Source organism: Elephantulus edwardii, unplaced genomic scaffold (assembly GCF_000299155.1).
Source record: "Elephantulus edwardii isolate Elephantulus edwardi_28Jun2011 unplaced genomic scaffold, EleEdw1.0 scaffold00016, whole genome shotgun sequence".
NCBI lineage: Eukaryota > Metazoa > Chordata > Mammalia > Macroscelidea > Macroscelididae > Elephantulus > Elephantulus edwardii.
This window is the reverse complement of record NW_006399766.1, coordinates 30396864-30423026: the sequence shown is the minus strand read 5'-3', so window position 1 is coordinate 30423026 and position 26163 is coordinate 30396864. Positions and strand designations below refer to the sequence as shown.

At 43.9% G+C, this 26163-nt stretch overlaps 1 protein-coding gene across 1 annotated transcript in view; it reads right to left on the bottom strand.

The window, feature by feature from the left end:
• Nucleotides 1-26163, bottom strand: part of LOC102850382 (AF4/FMR2 family member 2-like) — a 439784-nt gene that overhangs the window by 94524 nt on the left and 319097 nt on the right. The window contains exon 8 of the mRNA XM_006881912.1: nt 13734-13771. Coding sequence (XP_006881974.1) covers nt 13734-13771 — 38 coding nt within the window. The remainder of the gene's footprint in view (nt 1-13733; nt 13772-26163) is intronic.

The window sequence follows — 26163 nt, the reverse complement described above, 5'->3', positions numbered from 1 at the left end:
CTCTTAAACACACACACACACACACACACACACACAGAGAGAGAGAGAGAGAGAGACAGACTGTTTTGTCCCCTGAATATATTTAATCATTCTCTTAAAAACTGTCCATAGACCATATTTTAAGAAGTATTCACTTAGCCTAGCAGAGTGGTTAAAGAGAAAGAAAATCTTGAGCCAATACCTCCATACCTTACTTTGCTTTGAAGAATTTAAATCTTAAAAACAAAAAAGTATGGACAGGCAACATCCAAATTCCCAACCCAGTGTTTCCTAAACTTTCTTACACTGAAAGATTTTAAATGGTATGCCAAAATAAACTGATGTCTCAGCTATCTACTGCTGCTATAACAGAGTTAACCATAAGTGGATGGCTTTAACAAACAAATTTATTCTCTTACAATTTAGGACAAATTCAAGTGGCAGCTCTAAGAGAAGGTCCTCACTCTCTGTCAATCTTGGTTTCTTTCAACATCTGTGGGCCCGTGTTTTCAGGAGATTTCCACTTGGCTTGTCCTCCATTGTCAAGGAGCTTCCCAGTGTAGGAAGCTGGGTCCGAAAGGACACACTCAGTTCCTGGCATTTCTTTCTTGCTGGTGCTGAGGTTCTCCCTCCAGCATTAGCTTTCATCCCCTTTTATCTCTAGTGAGATAAGAGGTGTTACCACTTACAATCAGTGCTGTGACATGATTAAAAAGTGTAGTATTCTACCTTTAATCCTTTTGCCTCTATTCAGTTTATCAGATCATGGGGGATCTCTACATAGCTCCCACATTATATAATTACATACTTCTATTTTGAATGGACACAATTCAATCCATGACACAGCCAAGAGACCCTGTGACACTTAGCCCTGCCACTCTAGGATTACAGGATCAATATATCTTTACTTTAAAAACTAATGATATTAAAAGTCATGAAGAAATCCTGCTTCAAGTAAGTTATCTATTGCGAAAGCAATGCAATTTAAATATTTTTACTGTGGGTAATTAACAGTGAAACTTAATTTGTCTGTACATTGCTAACTTTGTCCAGACACAACCAAAAGGTTTTAAAAGTGCTATGGCACAGTCTTGACTTTTTCTGAGGTGGTAGGAAGCAGGTAGGACTAAAGGGATGATTGCATCATAAAACTACAATTTCTGAGCAGCCAGAATTTGTGTACAAATGGCACAAAGAGAACGAGCCACATGAAGTGGTCATCTTCTGCTGTTTTCCAGAATGGCCAAGGAAGGACTGGATGATGCAGGGGCTTCTTTCTTTAAGCTGCTTTAGGGTTGTTACTCTGTCACAGGCAGCTCGATGGCACATAACAACAACAACAATATTCTGATACCTTGAAAATTGCTCTCTCCTTGTTGCTGGTGCACTGGGAGTTGTGACAATTGTGTAGGCATGGCTATGTCCAAGAACCACACCACACACAACCAGTCCTGAAAATAGCACAGAATTGGTATCAAGAAACCAAGATCGCAATGATATGAGTCTCTCAAGGGGGTAAACCCCACATTCCTGAGGAACATGGGCTTAGCCAAGAATTACAACAAGGGCCTGAAGAAGATGCAGGCCAACAATGCCAAGGCCATGGATAAATGTGCCGAGGCTGAGAAGGCCAAGGAGGTCAAGCCCAGGATCCCAAGGGCCGTCAACTGCAAGCTCAGCTGACTCGCCTACATCACCCACCCTACGCTTGGGAAGCGTGCTCAGGCCCACATTGCCAAGGGGCTCAGACTTAACCAGCCAAAATCCAAAGCCAAGGCTGACAGTAAAGCAGAAGCTCCAGCAAAGTCCTCAACCCAGGCGCCAGCTAAGGCCCCAGCCCAGGCTCCGGCTCCAAGTCAGGCTCCTAAAAGTGCCCAGGCCCCCTGCAAAGGCTCCAAACTCGAGTTCTCTGTTTGACGACAGAAGAACTGTGCTGCCATCTGCATGGGGCTGGTGTCCTCCTGTGCTATTTGTACAAATAAATCCTGAGGTGGGGGGGGAGAAAATAGAAAATTGCTTTCCTGCGGCATGTATCAGAGTGGGCAGGCTGGCAATTTCCCACATTGTCTGCATACGACAGCTGCTCTCAATGTCGGGGCTGTATACTGTTGAGTCGCAACTGACTCATAGCTGACCCTCCAGCTGGTTGTTCAAAGGCATTCAATCATACACAGGATCTCACATCTTACTCCAGAGGACCAGCTGTTAGATTTAAACCATAGGGTCGCTATGAGTTGCAGGCGACTCGACGGCACATAACAACAACCACCACCACCACCTCTGGTAGTGCAGTTCCTTACCACTAGGCCAGTAGATCTCTCTCTACTCTCTAGGTTGTTGTTGTGTGCCATCAAGGCAGAACCAACCCATAGCTGACCCCCCCAGGCTGGTTTTCCAAGACAGTTGATCACACAGGAAGAGACTGCTCATCTTTCTCCTGTGAAGCAGCTGGTAGGTTCAAACCGTGTGCCTTGGGGATTGCAGCAAAGCTTCTTACCCCTGGACCACAAGAGTTCCCCAAACCAAGTTATTTTTATTATCTTGAATACATCTTTTTCCAGACTTGTCAAACACCAAAGCAGAATTATAAATTTCCCCCCCTACACAATGATTTTATTTTTGTTATTAATTTTTTGTTATGTTGCTATGCATTATTCTTGTCTGGGAGAAATCTAGGACTTTTATATGTGTATGTAGGTATTTGTGTGTATATATGTGCATGCAGGTGCACACATCCATGCATTTATATTTTTATAACCATGGAAATGATTTCAAGGATCCTATTTCAGAAGAAGTCTTCACAATATGCTTTCACTTGAAAGACAAATCCAATTTGACACGAAGTTTCATTATGAAGAGACTGTTACATGTGATGACACTGGTTATTGAGAATTGAAATGAAGTGAGAAGAAATGCACACCAAAGTGGATGAGATTCTGCTTTCTTTGAATGATACAAAGAACTCAATGTATCTAATCATCTCCTCTATGCCCACTGGGAACTGACTCCAGCGATATTGCAGAAGGTTGCTTCTTGATTATTGGAAACTCCAAGATTAAGCCATATGTCACTTTTATCAGTCATTACAAAAGCTTTGTTGTGACTACTGTATCCTGGGAATTCATTTTCATTCCCCTTCCTGGTTAAAGTAAACTACAGTAATTAGAGGGTACAGAATTCAAAAAGGACAGTACCCACAAGACAATATAGGGCCACATTTTGGCATTGACACTTGCTGTCTAAAAGATTCCAAACCCAGGAAGTAGGCTCTAGTGTTTCATCTCTGATTCAGGCATCTTGTGCTCTGAGGAGTGGGCTAAGTGAAAGGAACATGATGGGCGTCTTCTCCCGCTTTGCTATTAGAAGACAGGACTAAGAAGCTCAAGGGCTAACCGCAAGATACACTTTGATAAGCCTTTCAGTGCTCTGCTTTCTTCCCTTTTCCTAAAACTCACCTCTTGTTTCTTTCTCCCCAGCCTACTCATTTTCACGAATCAAATCAGCTTTGGAGCAGCTTTCCTCCAGCCTCCAGAGTCAATGTCATTCCAAGGTCATCAGAGCCCCACTACCCCTTTTCCTCTCGCCTCCAAGTTTCTGTTGATAATACTCTCAGTTTCTGCTTGGAGGGGTTTGCGAGTTAGGGTGCATTTCTGCATTTGGGCCTCCTGGTTAGCTGTGCTGCACTGTGCTGTCAAGATAACTCTTTTTCTAATTAAAAAAGCCAACAAGCAGGGAATGATTGATGGATGAGCCGAGCCTCCAAGGGCTCGGCATCACCATCCTCTTCTCTCAGCCCTGTCTTCCCTGCAGCATCTCCCAGAGTCCCAGATCATTATGCACAAGAATTTTGTGTTAAGGACTTGACGTAAAACCTTCAGTGAGCCCCGCCACTACTAGGAAAACTGTGAATGCTCATGTTACGAACAACACTTTGATTACTGACCTGCTGGCCAACAAGTGCTCTAAACAAGTCCAAGGAGATTTCCCTAATATGTCCAATGTGTCTACCCTGCCTGAAGGACGGCTAAAGACCGAACTGCCCGACTCTACAGGAAGACTGGGAACTTGAACAGTGCCAGCCTGGACAATGTGCCAGCAACCAGTCTGTCCCCACACAAAGTTCTCCCTGGAAATTCTCCCACATCCACATCCAGAAGTGATTTTCAAATCAAATCAGCCTGGATTATCACAAGCACAGACAGGAACAATCTCAGTGGAGATTGCCCAGGCACTTGAATTCTAGGAAACACTCTATGAGGTGAAATGAACCGTTCAGTCGTGTTATTTCCTGAAGTATGGTCTTACGTTTTAGTTTCTTCTGTCCACAACATGTCACTGAAATGTGACTAAATAATTTTATTACATATGGGAAGAATGTGAAAAGAAAGAAGGAAAGAAAGAAAATTGCTGCTCTGTAGAGTTATTACCCAGCCCCTTCTGGCTAGAAGTCCACGACTGTGTGTGTAGAGTTGTGTCTTTCGGGAAGGCCATCTCATTGAGAGTAGTTGAATTTAGAACGCTCCAAATTTGGGGACATTCAGCCAGTGGGGATGTTAGACCCACTGGAGGCCTCTGTGTACTCTCATCAGTACAGATGGTGGAGGGAGAAAGGAAATATCAATGCATCTTGGACCCTGGATTCCAAAGAAGAGAGTAAATGTGCATGCTTTACTAGTGGCTGCTGTCTGTTTTTATCTGCTAAATTCGGAGCAGCAAGATGGCTTTGTAAAAGTAGGAATTATAGCCCTGTTGTCAGTTCTTAATTTAATGATCTTTTTGTTTCCTTGTTCAGGGACAAGATTTGCCTTTTGAAAATGCCTAATGATGTCAAATACAACTGTCTATACCTACCACCCACTGAAAGAAAGGCTGACACCTTTAATCCTGTGTCACCCTTTTCAAATCAATAATGGGGAGAATAGTCTAGATATGGGGTAAAAATCTAGCTCTGGAAAGATAGGAAAACGGTTGTTGTGCCACTGAGCTGACTACGACTTATAGCAACCCTATGAACAACAAATATGAACACTGCTGTATCAGGTACCATCTTCACACAATCTCTTGCATTTTCAAACCGACTGTGGTAGTGACTGTCCCAGGAAATTTTGTTGAGTATCTTCCTTTTCTTTTTTTTTGTCTCTTTCCAAGGATTAGTTCCTCCTGAGAAAACTAAGGATATCTAAGTGTGATAATGCCTAAGACTTAAACAAATCTTGAATTTGACACTCTAAAGGACAGCTTGGTTCTTTTCCCGGAAGAGTTTGAACTCATACGAGAGCTAAGAATGAGTTCAGCAGCTGAGTGTCCAAAGGGCAGTGCAAGATCAGACGCATGTTGTTATTGTGAAGTGCTGTTGAGCTCACTACAACTCAGAGTGACCCTAAGACAGTGAATCTGAACCCCGCCCTACCCTGTCCCATCTTCATCACCTCTAACATATTTGAAGTCATCATTGCAGTCAATCCATCGCATTGACTCTTCCCCTTTTCACTGGCCTTCCACCTTTCCAAGCACGATGCCATTTTTCCAAGGTCTGGTCCCTCCTAACAGCACTTCCAAAGTAGGGGAGATGAAGTTTCATTATCCTTGTACCTTTACTAAGACATGCTTGTTAGTCTCTCTAACAGTCCATGGTATACTCAATGCTCTTTTTACTTTTTTAAAAAATTATGTATATTTCCCCCCCACTTCCCTTCACTGACTTTATGTTTCATAGAATTCTTCCCTACATTGTGTTTTATAAAATTAATCACCATTGCCCTATGCCCGCCATTATCCCGTCTTTTCAGGTTCCCATTGGATCTTTACCCTCTCCCTCCACCCACCAAATCGTGTGACCCTGTGATTTCTTCCGTACCCATCCTCACCCCTCTGCTCTCACTCCTTCCCCCCTGGGCCCACATACACGCTTTACTAATTATCCTTCTATTTTTAAAATAATGATCTTGATTCATCATTCTTATTCAACACAAACTCAAGGCACTGATTCTTAAAGTCCTACCTTTCATAACAGTTAAACTTCATTATTGGATCCTTAGATGCCCAGATTCATCCACGGACTCATTTAACAAGTATTATTGAACATCTACTATAAGTTGATACCTTTGAATTGCCGTGTTGGTTAAAAGTACTGGATACATAATTGACTGCCCAAAGAACAAAGTGATTTGTCTTAGAGGAAGTGCAACCAGGGTGCTCCTTAGAGGCAAGGCTGGTGGAACTTCATCTCCCATACTTTGTGGATGTTGGCAGGAGGGGTGAGTCCTTGGACAATGATACCATGCTGGGAGACGCGGAGGGTCAGTGAAAGAGAGGAAGAGTCTCAGCAAGATGGATTGACACAGTGACTGCAGCAATGGACTTGAACATGGTAGAGATCATAAGGATGAGACAGGAAAGGACGAGGTTTATTGACATCTGTTGTTCACAGGGTCACTATGAGTTGTAGTCAACAGCAACAACACTGCATGCTGGGTGCTGCTGGAGAAGTTGGAGTGACAGGACCTTACCTACTTGTGGCTGTAATGCTCCAAAAACCAGATAGATGGATAAAAACATAGATAAACAGAGATCAAGTATGGTAACAATTGCTTAAGAGAAGAATAGAGGACAGAGGAGATGGCGACTGTGTATGTTGAGGATGTTGCTATTTTGTGCTGGGCAATGGTCCAGTCAGTGCTGTTGCTCTTGCTTATGCATCTGTAAAATTCCGCTTCGGATGACCATGAGCCACACAAGAAAATCACCGTTACTTTCAAGACTTCACTATTTAAAACAGGGGGAATAACCAGAACAGCATGGTACTGAGGCAATGACAGGCACACAGAGTGATGGAACAGAATTGAGAAACCAAGAAATGGGCCCAGCTACCTATGCACAACTGATATTCGACAAAAAAATGACAACCTCTTCAACAAACGGTGCTGACAAAACTGGACTGCTACCTGCAGAAAGCTGAAACAGGATCTCACACGATATACAAAAAACAACTTAAGGTGGATCAGAGACCTTAACCATTAGAAACTATTAGAAACAAACTGGGACCCAGCTTAGATGGCCTACTCTATGGTACAAAGAGGCTGACAAATGCGGCCAGAAGTGTACAATCTGGAGAGGATAGAATTGATGAATGGGACTTTCTAAAGATTAAATCCCTGTGCACATCAAAAAGTTTTTCCAACAAGTGAGACGAAAACCAACCACCTGGAGGGGGGAAAATTTTTTTTTGGCAATACCATGTTAGACAAGGGTCTCATAACAAAAGTTTACCGAATCCTATAGGGCCTCCACAAGAAAAAGACTGATAACCCAATTACAAAATGGGCACTGAGAGTGGACCCACGTGCACTAAGGCACTGGGGGGAAAGTGAGAGGACCTTCTAAAAACTTGTGAACGTCTCATGGGCTTTGGATGCCTGCTGGGACTCTGCATCCAGCGGTAGCCATTTCACCACTATCTTTAATGTAGTTGGTTCAAAAGCACTTCTCTTGCTACTTTCCATGGACCGCCCTTAAAGTGGCCAGAGCTGGCTGGACAGAGACGGCTGTGGAGCTCACCGATGTGGAGGCTTCAGTGTCATGAAAAGAGAAGGCCAGTGATCTCACCTCTGTCCTGTGGACTCACTAGGATAGGCTAGTCTGTGGGCTTCATCCCAAAGGCACTAATTTGTAATGAACACGGTGCAGTACAAGACCCTAACCCCTGCCTGCTGGCTGGCTGAGACCTCCGTGAGAAAGGAGTGATGCAAGCCTTGGCCCACACCTGCTGCTTCAAGTTGCAATTTTGAAGGATGCCATGGATTCAATCCAAAATGATCCAGGAAGCATCAAAAGAAGATGGAAAGAATACCGAGAGTCACTGTACCAAAAAGAATTGGTGGACACAGAAACAAGAAAGGTCAGTTAAGGAAGAGAGGATCCTCAATGAGATGGGTTGACACAGCGACCATAATAAGGATTCAAATCTGTTGTTCATAAGTCGTACTTGACTTGATGGCACATAGGGGGTCACTATGAATCAGAATTAACTCCACAGAAAATGGTTTTTGGTCTCCTCATGGTAATTTATTTCATAAGGATGTTGCCATGGATTTAATTGTTTGTCCCCAGAATATATGTCAATTGGTTAGGCCATTATTTTTTTTTCCCTATAACATGTAAATTTACGACCCTGTGGGTTGTAAATCCTAAACTCTGTGATGCTGTTGAGACAGGCATGTCCTGATGTAGTCATTCCCCATGTTATGATCTGAGATAAGCTCTGCAATCAGCTAATTGGTTGTAAGAGATCAGTGAGATATTGCAAACAACAAAACAAACTAACAAATCTCAGACTCATTGCCATCAAGTTGGAACCAACTCATTGCTGATGGCTAAAAGGGTTTTGGAGGCTGTGAATCACATAGGAGGAAGTACTGGCGGCCTGGTGGCAAGAAGCTGTGCTGCAATCCCAAAGACATGTGGTTCAAATCCACCAGCTGCTCTACAGGAGAAAGATGGGCAATCTCCTCCTCGCAATTAACTGTGTCTGAAAACCCACTAGAGGATCAGCAATGGGTCGTGGGAGGACATTGCCCAGCTTCCCCCGTCCAAGTGCCCTTAATTACACCACAGCCCCAATCTGCTGAAATGGAGGGTCAGCTGTGAGTAGATTTCAATTTCAGGGCAATAAGCTGGTTGAGCTGAACAAGTGATTCACATCCAGCTAGAAGCTGGAGCTCCTCAATGCTGTTTGACTCTACAGGGCAACTTCCTTCATCTGGGCCAGTCCCCAATCACCAGTGATGGTCAGCCCTGGTTTCAAGCTGGTCCTTCATTGCTTGTACCTGTCAGGTAGCCTGGGCTCCTTGTTCTCCTCCCTACTAGCTTTCCCCTACACGTCACTGGGAATCACTGCTGAAATTAGCAGTCCCCAAAGTCCTTGCACAAACGCCTCCGCTTCCTCCTGACCCGCTCCTGGACAGCAAGCATGCACTGGCTGTGGAGCACTCTCCCTCCTCCTCTTCCTCCTCACTCACTCCTGGATAGCAAGCATGTCCTGGCCGTGGAGCACCCGGCCTCCAACTTTCTCTGATCCCCTACTTAACACATCCCTCCTTCTTTTGTATTTAATTATTAACAACCTCATTTTCTCTCTCCCAGTGGACTTTAAACTTCCTGAGGGTAAGACCTGGGTCAGATTTCTTCTTTTCAACTCTGTCAGCCTCTTTTCTGGGTCCTCAAATAGCCTCCACACTACTCATCAGATGAATCGGTGGGTAATGCACCAAAAGTCACGGTGTGGGACCATTTGTCATTTTTCCACAATGAAACTACAGTGTCTATGAGATGGATCAGTTCCTAGATCAAGCTGCAATTTCCTAAGCAGAGTGGATCTTGATATTGGCTTGTCAATGCGGCAAAGCAAAGAAGAATTTTATGCTTGGCAATCATGCCTGCTCTCTCTTCTGGTAGCAGATGTCAACCTCCGTTACATTCAAGTCAACTTATTAGTGCGTGGCTTTTAGCCAAAAGCAACTCACATTTGCAGAAGTGTACTATCACATATGTCTTAATAGCAGAAATGTAGTTTTAAAGAAATGTATGTGATAAGTCACATATGGTAGGAGAAATCTATCCAGCTCAGGACTTTTTGTCACAATGAAAGCAGGGAGATGCTCGGCGGCACGTTAGCATACAAGGGCAAGTCTGATGCTTTAAAGAGCCAGTCAACAGGCCGCAAAGCTAGCTTTGTTGCTGGCTTGGTTCCTCGGCCCAGAGACCAGCACCAGGCTTCTCCTGTCCTGGTCACTGGTCTCCAGATCTAACCAACTGGATTCTTCCCCTCAGCAATGACATTTAATGTTTCAGGGAAAAGTCATGAGCGGGTACTGGTACATTATGTCCTTAGATTCACGAATCTATATTTCCATTTGGAATTACACTTCATATGGAGTGTAATTAATGAGTGTCAGAGTCTCTCCAGTCTGATGAAAGAGACTCACAATTAAGAAGGTATTAAAAGGAAATGGAAAAAGTGCCTGAGATGAGGGAAGAGATAGGCAAACCTTTGGCGAGGAATGCATTTAGAACGGACACTATGATGCATTTGCCATCACCCCAATTTAAAGGTGAAAAACAATGTATGTGAACTTTGTGAGTAAACCAATAAAGAAGAAAAAATATAATATTTAAAAAGGTGACTTAGTCTTAGCTAGATCCTCAGAAGTCACACATTTTTAACACATACATATACCTTTGCAATGCAGTCATCAACAACCTGGAAGACCTTGGAAGACACAATACATATTCACAGTCAGTGCCACAACCACAGAGGTTTCTGATGCCGTACTGTCTGCTCCAGAACCATTGTCAGAAGGAGTGAATTAAAAGGGAACCTCTGTGCTGTGAGAGAATCAGAGAGCACGTCAGCCCAGAACATCTTGCACCATGATAAGAGCTTGGAAAATACTTCCTCATTTTTGAAAGACTACAAGGAAGAGGACTGATGGCTGAAGAATTAGGTCTCATGAAAGAGCTTCCATCCATGCCTCCTTATTCCTGACCAAGGAGAGCAGGGGGCAGCAAACTGTTTCTATATGGAAGGAAACAGCGAATAGTTCCGCCTTTGCAGCCCCTGGTCTCTGGCACAAGGATTCAGCGCTGCATTTGTTACAGCACAAGAGCCCGCAGATGGGATGTAAATGCCTGAGAATGACTGTGTGCCAACCAAACTTGATTTATGGACACTGAAATTTCAACTTCATTCCATTTTAGTATTTGGTTACAGGGTTTTGCCAACCTCTGTGCCGGTGACTTGTGTCACATCACAAGGACACAGACATCTTCACCTGTCTGTATTTAAACCTCGGTTATCAAGCTGCAAACAGCCCTCTGTTGTTTCAGAAAGACTGTACACATTTTTCACTACATGCTCAAAAAAAAAAATCAACCACATGTCATTCTCAACTACAAGATCAAAGCAATAACTGGTCACCAGCAAAAGATACAGAATCACAGGAACATGACACTGCACACGGGCAAGTGTCCAGGCTATCAGAGAATGGACCACTTGGTCAGTTATAACACACTCGCTCTTCTGAACTGATACCTACCCACACTAGAGTGCCTCCCTGGCCCTCAGGGGGCCGCCAGCCTTCTTAAGCCTTGAGACCAGCTTCTGGAAAGATTGTCCAATTTGCTTACTTGTTCATTCATTCATTCATTCATTCATTCATTCAGAAAACGTGTGTCAAACTCTCACTCTCTGCACTGTGTGTAATCTAGCAGACATCTGAACCTGCAGAAGGGTTATTATTTATAAAACTTTAAAAGTATCCAATTCTGTTCCCCTGTCCTGGGTGTAATGCATCCCAACTCTGGAGTGTGTCTGTTCCTGAGCTGAAGTCTGAAGAGGATCTCTCTTCTTCTTTTTCTTATACAATCCCTCCCCCCAAGTCACTCCACTATTGCAGCCTTCATTTTGAAAAGTAAAAGAAAAATTCTTTCATTGTTATACAATCCCTTCCCCCAAGTCCATTCCACTATGCAGCCTTCGTTCTGGACTCCTGTCATGAAAATAATACCTAATCACATATCCCTTTTATGCAGTTGTCTCCCTCATCTGTTTCAACAGAGTATACATAATTTATCCCATCTTTCTCAGTCTCCCCCCAACCCCGATGTCAGTCCCATTTTACAACAGTGAGTCTATGCAGTATTTGTCCTTTTGTGACTGAGATATTTCACTCAGCATAATGGAGGACTTCTGTTCTTACAGTGCCCTCATGCCTGTGGTTGGCCAATGAGTGTGTTATCAGGAGATCCCGTGCAACCAGGTGCCTGGACTCGTGCAGAGCACAATGCTGCACTTAGTTAGAAGATAATTCAAAACACCTAGCAGGTGCTTGCGACTTAGCTTACTGCTAGGCAAGTTTTCCAGTATATTCTGAAGGGGAAAAAAAAATCTCCAAATTCTATTACTCATCCTTTGAGTCTTCTGATTCTCCTCATTTGTCTTTATACAATTCCTACAATTTCCCTGACATTAGATAATGAAGTCAGCACTGCCAATTTATAAAAGCTCATGGAAACAGAATTATCTGTGGGATCAAATTGTCACCAGGAGCAAGGAGAAAACTGGCCCATCTTCCTGGCCACTTGAGTGCGTCATAGGGCAGAAGGCTATTCTGTGCATGCAAAGATGGCAGTGGAAGCTCACTTACTATCAGGGGGCTCACGTGCGGCCTCGCCTGGTTGTTGGAGGACCCTTGTATACCACTGTGATCTGAGGTGCATCTGCACGAAGGCTGACTGGAGGGAGTGGGGCCCTGGGTGAGTGAAAGGTCATCCAGGACTGAAACCAGGGGCGTGGCCTCAGCATCATCAACCTCTAATCATCTACAGCTCGGCTATAGACCAGAGAGAAACCTCTGGGGCAGACAGAATGGGTACAGGCTGCAGGGACTGCAGCCCTCTCACCAAGCCACTTCATGAAATAAATAAATCTGCTACTTAACACTTGCACTTGCACCTTACAGCTCCAGGATGCGTACGTCTGCTCCAGAGTCCCCTAGAAGCCTGACAGCGACATGCTATATAGCCTGAGAAAAAGAACATGTTCAAAAGGAAAACACACGAAATTTTTTGGAAAATGTCTTAGGGCTTGGATTTAATAGCATACTCAGTGCTACCGTGGTGTCCTGGCCAACTGAACCCTTTTACAAAGCACAAATGAGCTTTTTAGTACTGGCATTTGTTGGCCTAGTCTCCCCAAAACTTACAAACGAATGTGCTCCCACCCTTCCACATCGGTATTTGGTACAGGTTAAAATGGAAGTTGGCTGTCATGCACTTACTTCCTCCCACAGATGCCGAGTGGCCTGTGAGTCCTAGGGACCCTGAAGGGGAACGTAAAACGCCCCACAGGGTTTTAAGACCATCATCTTTATGGGCACAGACTGCCACATCTTCCCCCCGCCCCCCCCGCCAAGCAGGTGGTGGATTTGAACTGCTGACTTCTTTACTAGGGGCCACGTTATTACTAGGCTTGTAACAAATAACCCAGCAACCTTAACAGTTTCTCCACCACACGTGGCAAATCAGACTGATATGCATGTTAACTCCTAAATGACAAAACAGACATCGTTCAGAACGTGAAAACTTCCCTCGAGAAGTGACAGGATAGGTATAGGAAAGGAGTGCTGTGCTGCGTGTTGGGAATTGAATAGTGGCCCGTAAAATGCCTTGGAAATAGCTCTGTGTTAGCTAGAAAACTCTTCACTTTTCTGAGCTTTTCATTAACAGGGTAACAAGGCTATAATGTCCAGGTGCCGACCCTCCCCGTGTGGCTAGCAATCACTTGGGCTCCTTTCAGCTGGTCACGTCTCTGTCAAAGGCCCAGGATTTGCAATTAACAAAATAATCTTTTTCACATGTGCAAAATCCAAAGGCATGAAGTACTATGCATTGAATATTGTTATAATAGTATTTGGCAGCTACTCATGGGTGGCGCATATTAATGTATGTAAACTGGGCACAGCTTGGGACATTTCCTCTTCAGGGACACAAGGAAAAATCAAAGCCAGTCCCTGTTCGGTTGTGGGGGGGTGGGGTGGGGTGGGTATCTGTCTTAGGTTTCTCTCTCTTTTCATCCTCATGGATATGAATTAAAAACTCAGGTTCTCTTTTATGACCTTATTTAAATAATAAAATTATTATTTTGCATGCACGACACAGAAATAAAAATGTCCAACTAACAAGAAAAAGAAACTTACTTTACAGGATTATTCTTGGGCTTTGCTTTTTCGACGGCCTGTAAACACAAGAAGCAGGGGAAAAGCAATTAGACAACAGTAGTGGGCACAATCTTGGGCACGACGTAGCAGAACAATAAACCATGAACGTTCTTCAGCAACAGGAGGAGCTAACTGAAGCAGGCGGAGGAGATAAGCTGTGGAGACTCCGAAAAGCAGTTCTCTGCTCCCTGGGAATGCAGGTCCCTCTCCACGTGCCGCTTGCCCACAGGCAGGCTTCCTCTGCACTGCGTGGGAAGTTGAGCTCAGGTACCCCTTACAGACACAGCAGAGGCCTCCTTCATGGCCTTATCTTACCCCTGCGTGGACCTGATATGGTTGTAACGGCAGAGCGGGCAGGTGGCTGGAGAAGGAATGGTCACAGGCATACCCTGTGGTACCCTGTGGAAAGGAACCGTTCTTCTACCATCACCACTGATCCTTCACGGTACTTAAACAAGGACAGAAAGGCCAAAGGGTCTGTTTCCCAAATCACTGCTACTTGCCACCACCACCAGAGAGAAGGGTTGCGTGAATGCTGGGACCAGTGTCCTCCTGGGAAACTTTCAAGGAAACACACCCGGTTGTGAGGCACTCTCTGGGCCCCTCGGCCTGCACCGCCCCATCCGAGGAGCCTGGTTCCAGTCTATTGCCGCACCCATTGACCTGTGTACAGTCCATTTATCATTCATGAAAAGAGCTAGTGATCTTCACAACTCAGATCATCTGTCAACAGCCCTCTGATTTCTGTTTCCCTCTCCACAGGGATTTCATCTCCTTCGATTCTTCTGGAATTAAAATGTTGCTAAGCAACACAGCTGGGGGTGCTGATGGCAGAATGGCTACAGTCTATCAAACTGTTTAAGCACCTGGAGGGGTTAGCGAGAATTTGTTTTCCATACTTCTGTAGCATAGTTATGCAATCAGAACCAAACTTGTATTCTTAGATTTTTTCAGGCTATAGAAATTACATTTAATACGGAGCACTCATTCGAGAGCCATGGGGTCATTCTTTCCAAAGAATCCACTTGGGCACCTTTATATTTGTGAATCTTTGAGGTACTGGGATGCTAATGAGAAGAAGTGAATGCTGATATAAATTAAGACACAGAGGCAACAACTGGTAACAGAGACAACATAGCATCTACCCTTGAACCTGACACTACAAGTGATGAGTGAACAAACACACTGAATCCTTCCACACATAATGGTAGCTTTTTTTCAAAGAAATGAATCACTTCCAAAGTCCTTCTGGTTTATGAAGTTATCAGGTTCTGTTGCTAGATAAATATCCATTAATATTTGGATATTTTCTTTGGCTTGATTGGAAAAAAATTATTTTTTTTCCACCATCTGTGCCTGAGGTTGCATTTTGGCAAGTACTAGGATAGTAAGAAAGCTAGGGAATGAGGGGACAGGTGAAAATGATCAAAAAGGAAATCTGTATCTGGCCACATGTATCACAGAAGTGAAAACCTGTCCCTGAGCAGTACGTGGAAAAGACCATACAAACAATTCTAGCATAGTGGTACCCAGTCTGCACACACCTGCCATTTGCAATGGATTAAACTATGAAATCCCTGTACCCACCCATTTAAGAAAGATGTCGAAGTCCTGTAAATGTGAGCACGTTCGGAGGCGGACGTTTATAAGATGGTATCATGAGCTCACACTGGAGCAGTGTGGATCCTCACGCCAGCTGAATGATGTCCTTATGAAGGAAGAGAGACACAGGGGGAAATGACTATATGATGTCTGAGTTACACTGCCACTGCCAAGAAATGTTTGGGGTTTATTGACTACACAAAGGCATTTGACTGTGTGCATCATAACAAATTATGGCTAACATTGGGAAGAATAGGAATCCCAGAACACTAATTGTGCTCTTGTGAAACCTATACCTAGACTAAGAAATTATTGTCTGAACAAAGCAAGGGAACACTGCATGGTTTAAAATCAGAAAAGGTGTGTGCTAAGGCGGCATCTTATTTCCATACTTGTTCAATCTATATGCTGAGAAAATCATTCAAGAAAATGGTCTTTCTGCATTCGGAGGAGCGGGGGAACACTTATCAACAATTGTATGACGTAGATGACACAACCTTGCTTGCAGAAAATAAAGAGGGCTTGAAACACTTGCTGCAGAAGACCTAGGGTTTCAGCCTTCAATATGGATTACATCTCAACATCAAGAAGACAAATCCTTCCCACTAGCCCAATAGGCAACAACATGATGGAGAAAAATTGAAGTTGACAATGATTTCGTCTTGCTTGAATCCACAATCAATACCCTTCATATCAGCAGTCAAGAGATACGAAGACATGTTAAATTGAGAAATTACACTGTCAAGAATATCTCCAAAGTTCTAAGGAGCAATGATGTTAGTTTAAAGACTAAGGTGCACCTGACTCAAGCCATGGTCATTTCAATTACTTGCTACGCATCTGAAAATTAGGCAATGAATAAGAATAATGGAACAATTGACGCCTTTGAGTTAGGGTATTGGAGAAGAGTACTGAAAATTCAGTGGACTGCCAAAAGAACATGTAAGTCTGCCTTGGAGGAAGTGTAACCAATATGCTCCTTAGAGGCTAGGATGGCGAAGGTTCAGCTCATATACTTTGGGCACGTTGTTAGCAGGCCTCAGTCCTTGGCAAAGGACATCATGTTTGGAAAGGTGATGGATCTTGATTTGTATACGAATTTTTTAAGTAAACAGTATAAAATTTAAAAAATATTATAGAATATTTAAGCACCTCAATAAGAAAAAGATAAACAACCCAAATGCAAAATGGGTACAATCAAAATCTTGGTACCAGCAGTCAAAAAATCAGAAGCTGTGTGTCAGTGGGAAAGTCTGCTGTCAGTGACACTCCAAAGTTTGAAGACTAAGGTGTAACTGATTCAGGCCATGGTCTTTTCAATCATTTGTTATGCATCTGAGAGCTGGACGATTGAGTAAGGACGGCAGAAGAAGAATTGATGCCTTTGAGCTGTGGTGTTAGAGTACTCAATATCCAATAGACTTCCAAAAGAACAGATATGTCTATTTCCAATTTTCTGAGAAAGTGCCAGACTACCTTCCACAGTGGTTGTACCATTTTACATTCCTATCAGCAGGGTCCCAATCTCTCCATAACCTCACCAACATTTGTTGTTTGCTGCCCTGTTGAACTTTGCTATTGTTGCGGGAGATGATCTCATAGCTGTTCTGACTTGCATCTGACCTAGGGATTCTGAACATTTCTTCATGCATTTGTTTGCCATCTGAATTTCTTCTTTGGAAAAGTGTCTATTCATATCTTGTGCTCACTTTGCATTTGGGTTCTTGTTGAGGTGCTTAAATATTCTATAATATTTTTTAAAATTTTATCCTGGTTTCTTAAAAAGTTCGTATACATTATTTTTCAGACTGGACCTTTTCCCTTTCCTTTACCTACCCCTCCCTCCACCCATCAAATTGTGCAGCTCTATGATTGAGTCCCCCTCCACCCATCCTCACCCCTCTGTTCACCCCTCCCCTGTTTGGATCCTCATTCTACACATTCCACAATAATAGTCTTATAGACATATGAGTCCCAGCAATTCCTCTACTGGGAATACACTCTAAAGAAACCAGAGCTGTGACTCAAGCAGATACATGCACACCCACGTTTATTGTTGCATAAACATTCATAAAATTCACAATAGCAAAGAGATAGAAGCAGCTCAAATGTCCATTAACAAAAGAATGGATAGAAAAACTGGCAAATTCACACAATGGAGTATTATGCAGCATTGAAAAACAATGAACTCACTACAAAATATGCATGAGTCTGGAAGACATTATGCTGGACAAAGTATCTTAGTCACAAAAGGACGAACACTTCATAGCACTCCTGTTATAAAACAGGAAACCCGGGAAAGAATGGATAGTTAGCGAACACTTCATTGGAACAGATGAGGGAAAGAACGGTCAGGAGGCATGATTAGGCATTTTATGTATGACAACAATCTGGAACAAGGTGTGCATTGCGAAGTGGATTGATGGAGGGGAAAGGAGAGAGAAGGAGGAAAATGCAGCACAATGAATGAACGAAACCCCAAATTTTCTGTAAACTTCCATTAAAGTCACAATTTAAAAAGGTAACAGATATGTCTCGGAGAAGGTGCAGTCATTGTGCTCCTTGGAGGCAAGGATTGCAAAGCTTGTCTCACACACATTGGGCATGTTGTTAAAACAGGCTATTCCTTGGAGAGGGACATCATGCTTGGAAAGATGGAAGGTCAGTGAAAGAGAAGAAGACCCTTAACAAGATGGACTAACAGTGACTGCAATAATGGGCTTAAGTATATCAGAGATAATGATGACAAAGGATAGGACAGGATTCAGATCTATTTTTCAGAGTCACTATAGTTGTACTTGACTCAGTGGCACAAAATAGCAATAACACAAGGAAGGATTATATTAGAGCACTTGGAAGAAAACTTTTAAGCAAATTATTTGGTTGCAAATTATATATGCTCTTACTCAAAAACCAACTAATTGAGCAGGTTTTCAGAGGGGATCAACCACACAAAAGGAGATTTCCCATCTTTCTCCCTTGGACCAGCTGGTAGATTTGAACCATGTGCCTTTGGGCTGGCAGTGTAACTTCTTACCCCCTAGATCACCAGATATCCCTATATGTCATTAAAGGATCTGTAATTGGGTCAGATGTGCCCATTAGGTTCCCTCACTTGAAAGTTGGACAATGAACAAAAAAGATCAAAGAATTGTGTTGATCAAGAACATTGCCTATCCCACTGACTTCTGGAAAAACAAACAAATCTGTCCTGGAAGAACTACAGCCAAAATCCTCTTTTCTAAATGAATGATGGGGAGACTTGGTTTCACATACACTGGACGTGTTAACACGATAGGCTAATCCCTAGAGGAGGACACCACGTTTGGGTAAGTAGAAGGTCAGCAAAAGAGAAGAGAACCCTCAAATGAGTGGATTGACAGTGGATGGCAACAAATGCCACAGACCTGGGCAGTGTTTTGTTTTTTACACGGGGTCACCAAGAGTCATAGCCAACTAAGTGACATCTAAAAATAACAGGAGAGAAGCTGTAAGATTGATTCTACAAAATCTGTAAGGTGCAAATTCATCTTTTGAGATGATGGACATTGAAAATGTCCCATGTGCCAGACACATGTGTCGGCATGTGAGGCAGGCTGGGAAAGGGGGAGTTAAAATGAAATATCATAGTGCAATTCAGTAAGCAATAGGGGGGTTACAAATCAGAATCCTAAATAATTCTGAGCCTAAAAACATATATTAAAGTAATTCAACCTGACTGGAAAGTAGAGTGGGCGATTTAATGGTCATGCTATTTAAATTTTCACTTTCTATATACAGATTTGTCCTGGAAAGGGTTAAACCGGGTGGCTCCTTGGAGGCAAGGATTCTGAGGCTCCGTCTAACATACTTCGGACATGTTGTGAGGAGAGACCCGTCCTTGGAGAGGGACATCATGCTTGGGAGGGTGGAGGGACGGCGCAGGAGAGGAAGGCCCTCTATGAGGTGGATTGATTCAGTGACTGGGATAATCGGGATGGGAGTGTCAGAGACAGTGCGATTGGCACAGGACAGAGCGGAGTTTAGGGCTGTTGTACATAGGGTCGCTATGAGTCGCAGGAGACTCGACGGCACATAACAACAAACAACAACATGCTGAACAAATAAGAGTCACCTTGATTGATCCACCCTCCATGTCAGGAGTAGTTCCATGGTGAAGAGAATGCATCTGTCTGGAAAGTTCTACTTGAGAAAGATATTAATGTGTTTAGATTTGAGCAACAGAGAGTCCCTTCGCCTTCACACAGGAGCTCTTCCCAGAGTCCTCTGAAGGTTAGTAGAGAAGCTGGGATACTGAGGTGGAGGGGGAGCAGAAGTGGTGCATTATCTAACACCACCCGCCCTCTCCCCTCCCCACACACTCCGCAAACACACAGCCCCATTGCTGGCAGCCAGCTGACTCCTTTCTCAGCAGCCCTCCTCCATGCCTTGCTCCACAGGGGGACTGCTTTCCTTCTTCACAACATTTGAACCTCAGGCTGGAAAAACACAGGGGTCTTATTCTAGGGGAGCTGCCTTCGTGATGGGGCATCTTGAAAAACTATACACCCAGGGAGAAGGCACTTCTCTCAAGCAAAGGAGTGTGTGTGAGCTGACTCCTCTCTCTCTCCCAGTCCTGTGCTGCTCTTGGTCTCCTGCTAAGCAGTAAATGTCTTTCCTCAGGAGGGAAGATGTGGCTAAGGACTTGTTCATAGCTGCTCACTCATTAAATCCGCCTACTAAACATCAGAAGAGCCTGGGCTTGTTGGGATGTAGAGAATCCTGGCGCTGTGCTGAAATGTAAGTGACTGAGGGACCATTTTCGAATCACATGAAGCCCCAAATGGGAGGAAGGAAGGAAGGAAAGGTAAAGAGGGAATGGGGGAGGGAGGAATAAAGAAGAAAAGGAAAGAACGATGGAGGGAGTGACAGGGAGGAGAAGAAAGATAGAGAAGGTGAAAGAAAGGAGGGAAGGAAGGAGAAGTGGAAGGAAGAGAAGCCTCTGGTGACTCGTTTCTGTAGGGAGAAAATGGCCCTCATGAGGCACTTTCTATCCATCCTCTGAATAAGGATGGAACGTGCCCCACACTATTCAATGCCTGCTTATCTACTTTCCCCTGGAATTCTGTGAGCAGATCCACCCAAGCTGGGTCTGTACTGTGCATTTTTCAGTCCAAAGCAAAGAGTCAATCACTCAGATAAATTCAAATCACTGAATGTTAGGCATTATGGAAGTGAGACCGAAGAACAGCTGATTACACTGGGCTTCTCTGTTTTTGTTTTGCCTTTTTGTGCTTTTCGTGTGTTTGTTCTGTGAGTGAGAGGTTGGCCCTAACCTAGCAGCATCTAATGGTGCATTGTACTGACTGACCAAGTTCAAAGACAGTCTCCTCTATTAGCTGAGGGACTCATCTTGTGTGTATTCTGATGGCCTGAAATCAATAACTACTGAATTGGTTAAATCAATTAAGTAGACATAGACTGAGAGTGCCTGCTCAAATAGAAAAATGAATTGCTTAATAGCTGGAGTCAAATAGATGCCATCAGAGTTAGTAAAACAGCAAGAGGTATTCTCCTCTTCGGGCCGGGGCCTCGGCTGGCAGAATGCACACACAGCCTGGACGGCCAGTTAAGAGAAGAAAACATCACCCATCATTTGCCAACTCCTGGGTATGACTCGCCTGAATCTGACATTGAGGTGCTGCAATCTTCAGGAAAACACTCCTGACTAGTTCTAACCATCTGGACGGCTGTCTAAGGGGGCTTAGGAACATGCTGCATTTGAAGCCTGCATCTACAGGAAGCGAAATCCTGCTTCCTAGCCCTAGAACACTGAATTTCCCAATGGTGAATCACCTGGCTGCTAATGGAAAGGCTGATAAGTAGTCCTAGTCCAACTCGTGGTGCCTCGTGATAAAGGCCTGGTGATCTAATCCCACCCAATCAGCTATGGAAAATCCTATGCCACACAGCACTATTCTGATACGCACAGAGCCGCCGTGAGTCAAAACCGACTCTGTGACGGCTGCTTATCAGCGTTCACACAACTGGAGCAAGAGTAAAAGTTTCACTTTGAGGGAAACGTCCTCTAGGTGGAAGGCATGGCATCTTGCGTCTAACAATCATTCACTAAATACTAGTTAAATGAGTCTGAGACAGCCGTGGATTCTGAGAGGCCTGCACACAGTGCCCTGGAAGATCTCCCAAGGAAGAGTCGAGTGCCAAGTTCAACTAGGTTCATACAGCAGCTGAGCACTGAGCCACCTCCCAAAGAGAAGAGCCATCGTGCCACGGAAAGGGAACTTTCCTATCCTGGTTTCAGGCAGAAGGGGCTTAGGACATACAGGCCATGGCCAAAAACCTGTGTCAAGATGGAGTGCTGACTGCAGAATTGGCCTTTCTGCACAATTCGCTTCTCCTTGTTCTGGGATCTGAATGTGGGCATCACCATGATTTCAGCAAGTGACTGAGGGAATCTGCAAATACTGCTTACCGCCTCTCCCAGGGACAAGTGCCATCACTTCCTTACTCATTAGTCGCTCTAGTTTTTCCTCTGCTCCATAACAACATAAGTCTTATGGCTTTACATTGATCATAGCGCTCTTTCGGAGTCCTTCGTGATTCCCTGCTGCTCACTGAATTGCATCTCAGTTTCAGTTTCACTCAACGGGCTCTTACAGCAGGCCTTCCTCATTTCTAGATGTGTATTTTACTAATGTGGCGATAGAAGGGGTTTCAAGTCTGTGGTCCAAAGATGGCGTAATAGCAGGATTTGAAAGTGAGTGTCCCAGTTAGGAGAGCTATTGTGTAGCTTTACACGAGGAAACTTTGCCAAGATCTATCTGTCAATTGGTCATTCCCTGATAACTAAAGTTCAAGTTATTGTTACTTAATTAAAACGTATACCTTTGGTAAAGAAGTGCATTTCACCTACAAAGAGTAACTGTTGTCACCAAATCGTTTTCTCTCCAAGTAGAAGGACTGTGGAAGGACCAGGCACAGCACCTCAGTAGTGACTACTCACTAGAAAGGTCCATTAACTGGCACTCAGTTAAGTTACTCTAGCCTTCTGGGCTTGTCCATGTGGCTATTCCGTTTTCCTTTCCATAGCTAATCTGATGCTATGGAGAGGAGGACATCTCATGGGATGACAAGCGTCCTTTGGTGGAAGACAGTCAACAGGCAGAAACCAGGAAGAGTTTTCCTGGCACATAGCAGTAACTCAATGACTACGGGATTTGAAAACTTAAATAGGAGCAAATCCTGCTGGTACATCCAGATGTATCCAATGGTTTCTTCCCTTTTCACAGTTGCTAATGTGCCATTCAGGGCCTCCTTTGTCCTTTTAGAGCATGTTATATTCCGCATCAGGAAGCCACAGCAATCTTTATCCATAAACAATGTACCACTTGACTTCTCTGTACCTCTGTGTCCTTACTGGCAAATTTGGCAATGGAAGTAAAGGCCCCCTATGGCCATTTTAAGCACTAGTGTTTGCTATTTTAATGTCCTGGCGTATTACACACACATATGAGTATATATACACACACACACGCACATCCAAATCAAGATACATTTGTTTCAGGGCTAAACACGGAGCTAGAGGCCATCTTCATCAGCAAGGAAGCCATCTGAACCTCTCTACAAGAGGTTTTTGTCTAGTGTTACAAGATTTCCTCTCACACACTATGAAAAATGGACTATGTGATCCCACATACTTTGGAAAAGCATGCTATTTTTTTCATCTGCTCAGCGACTTCATTTTGAACAGTTCTTCTGGGATTGGTAATTACCCTTAAATTTGCACAGCAGTCTTAGAGACTTAACAATGCTTATACTTTCTGCCCTCAGTAAACAAACAGAAAAAAAAATTGGCTGTTCCATAGTAAGGCAGACTCAGCTTTCCGTTCAGGACCTCAGGGGTTGGCAGTCTGCAGATGGTGGGCATTTGGGGAGGACAGAGTAAAATGTATTTGGGTTTTATACCAAAGCCCCAGTTAAAGATTTTCAAAGCCAGGATATAAATTTTAAAATCTTGCATTTTCAGCTTGGCAAAGGGTTTTGTTACACAGCTTTTGTTGTTGTTGTTGTTGATGCTGATATTGCTCTAAGTATATTCTAGAACTCTGATTAAACTCCAGGTCTGGAAATGTCCAATAAACATAGGCACACACATGTTTGTGCCTATGGTGCTCACATGTTGCACTCACTGCTCGGGGCTTACTTTCTAGTGGGGCCTGTCAGCTTGTTATTGTGATGGTTTACGTGTTGTTGTGATGCTGGAAGCTATGTCACTGAGACAGATTTCAGCCGAGCTTCCAGAGGAAGATAGTCTAGGAAGAAAGGCCTGGCTATCTACTTCCAACACTAACCAACAAAAATGTTATAGACAGCAACAAAACAACCATCTGACCATCTTGCTTTGAACACATCACGAGGAGGGGTTAATCACTAGGGAAGGGCATTATGTTTGGTGAAAAAGCCAGGGGGATGGCAACCTCTATGAGATGACTTGGCACAACAGTTACAACGAAGGGCGTATGCATGCTGGTATGAGCAAGAGGCCGATCACTGTGCTGTACTTAAGGTCACTCTGAGTTGGAGTTGACTCAATGGCAGCTAAGAAGAACTCATTATTAAGAATACCAAGACAGACTACCTAGGCTCCAACTACGGACAGGGGCTGGAGATGGGGTGAGGAAGGGGCCTAAGAGAAAGAGCGCACCTGGACACTCCAGAGATTGCTGGGAGGAGCAAATGGTTTGCTCTCAGCTGCTAGCTGAAAGCGTGGTGATTGGACTCCACACGTCAGCGCCATGCAAGACAAACCTCCCACCTAGTTTGATTAATTAGAGCAGAGGCCTTGAAAAGCCTGTGAAGCACACAGTTCTACTCCGAAGCAAATAGGATTGTCATGCGTTGGAATCAGCTGCACAGCAGCAAGTCTGGCTTGCACTAAGCAAGAGTGAAGAGAGGACCAACGCTGTGTAGGCACGGCCACCAGCTCTGGGACCACGACAAGGGCGCTTCCATCCAGCTCTATCCTTTGGGTCCCCAGCTTCCCCCAGGCAGCTGCTCTATCTGCCCTGTAGCTAGAGATGCTGCATGCAGGCAGCAAGAGTGCAATCCCCCAGCATCACGAGCATTTCACAATCAGAAAGAACGCTTCTTGTCTCCATTTCCATCTGGATCTGGAGACTCTCGCTTCAAGTCAAGGTGAACAAGGAACTAAGTAAGCAAGATGACCACGAGCTTTACACCCGAAATGCTCCGGGAAACTCATTCAGAAACTCGAGTGGACACGAGCCAGTCATTATCTGTGGTAATCGCAGCAGGTGAAAACACTGCACCGTATCTGGATATTGCAAGTCAAGATATTTGGCACTGAACATGAAGACCTAATTACAATGGAAAAATTCCTCGTGCAGGTTGCTAAACAGTCACAAGCTCGCCTCGAGCATATTAAAAATCCCATCATACAGGCCCTAAGCAGTTTCTTATTAATCTAGTCTCTATGCTAATACAGCAAGTGGAAAGCACAATCTTGGGAATATAAAGGCCAATGTTATTCTATTAACCTTATATGTTATCCTATTTACCTTCCTGTCCTTAATGAATAAATTGAAACGGCCTCTCCGTCCCTAATTGCTGCAGAGTTTGAGCATGACGATGTCTGACTTTTATGCAGCTCCATCCTTGCAGCTTTTATGGTCTAAACACTCGCATTGTGTGTGGGGATTTCAAGGAAAGACAATGACAGAGAAATTGTTTACATTAAAAGACTCTATCAAAGCTCTTTTGCACCCAGTTTCATCCTAATCCATCTAGTGTTTCTGGCGCGCTGACAGGCTGACCCCTCGTGCTGTGTGTGCTGTATTGATGTCAGTACGAGAGAGGCCTTCCCGGCCTTGCTGCTGATAACAAAGTAAATGGAAATGGAGAGAAACCTTGGGGAGGCAACGACTTGTTCAGCAGGATGAGGGGGAACTTGCCTCCAGAACAGGACCAATTACAGCAGCGAAGGGGATCTGCTGTCACAACCAATGCACTCCCTATAGAAGACCATCTTCCAAAGGGCCAGCTTGATGGTAGCAGGTGTGATATTTATTACTGCATCTTTTTCATTAGCAAATTTTAAACACACAAGTGGGCTTTCATTTCTCCTGGCTAGCAGGCTTTGAAAGGTTTACAAACATTGCAGGTAGAAAGAGTCCACCCGAAACGGCCAAAACGTTCAGGTTTTCTGTCCAGAGGCTTTAATTTCATGTACGATTATCAGGCCACATCATAGCCAGTGTCTCTATGAAATGTTAGCACCAAAATTCAACTTTTTATGTTGGGATCAATTTTTTTTAAAAGAAAGAAAGAAAGAAAAACAACAACGATTGTTGAAACCTGATGGCTTCCTCTGGACTGGGCTACTATTGTGGACGCAGATGCTCGAAGCTTCCAAGCTGAACAGAGGATCCTTCAGCAAAAGGGATCTGCTTGTTCTCTCAGAGGACTGATGGGCCAGAGATGGGCAAATCAGAAATTGGCTCTCTAACAGATGGAAGTGAGTGTGTCGGACACGGTGAGGTTGGCACAGGATAGAGCAGGGTTTAGGGCTCTTGTACATAGGGTCGCTAGACGGCACATAACAACAATAGGGGGATATTAGGGCATGAGGTATGAAGTAGCTAGCTTGCACGTTTTCACGACTGTGGTTATCACAAAGATGATTGTAAGGGTGGAAAACCCCCCACAATATACAAAGTACAATGTAAAAATTGTATGAAACACAATGTACCTGCATGAAAGTCAATGTATATTAAATATAAATATAAAT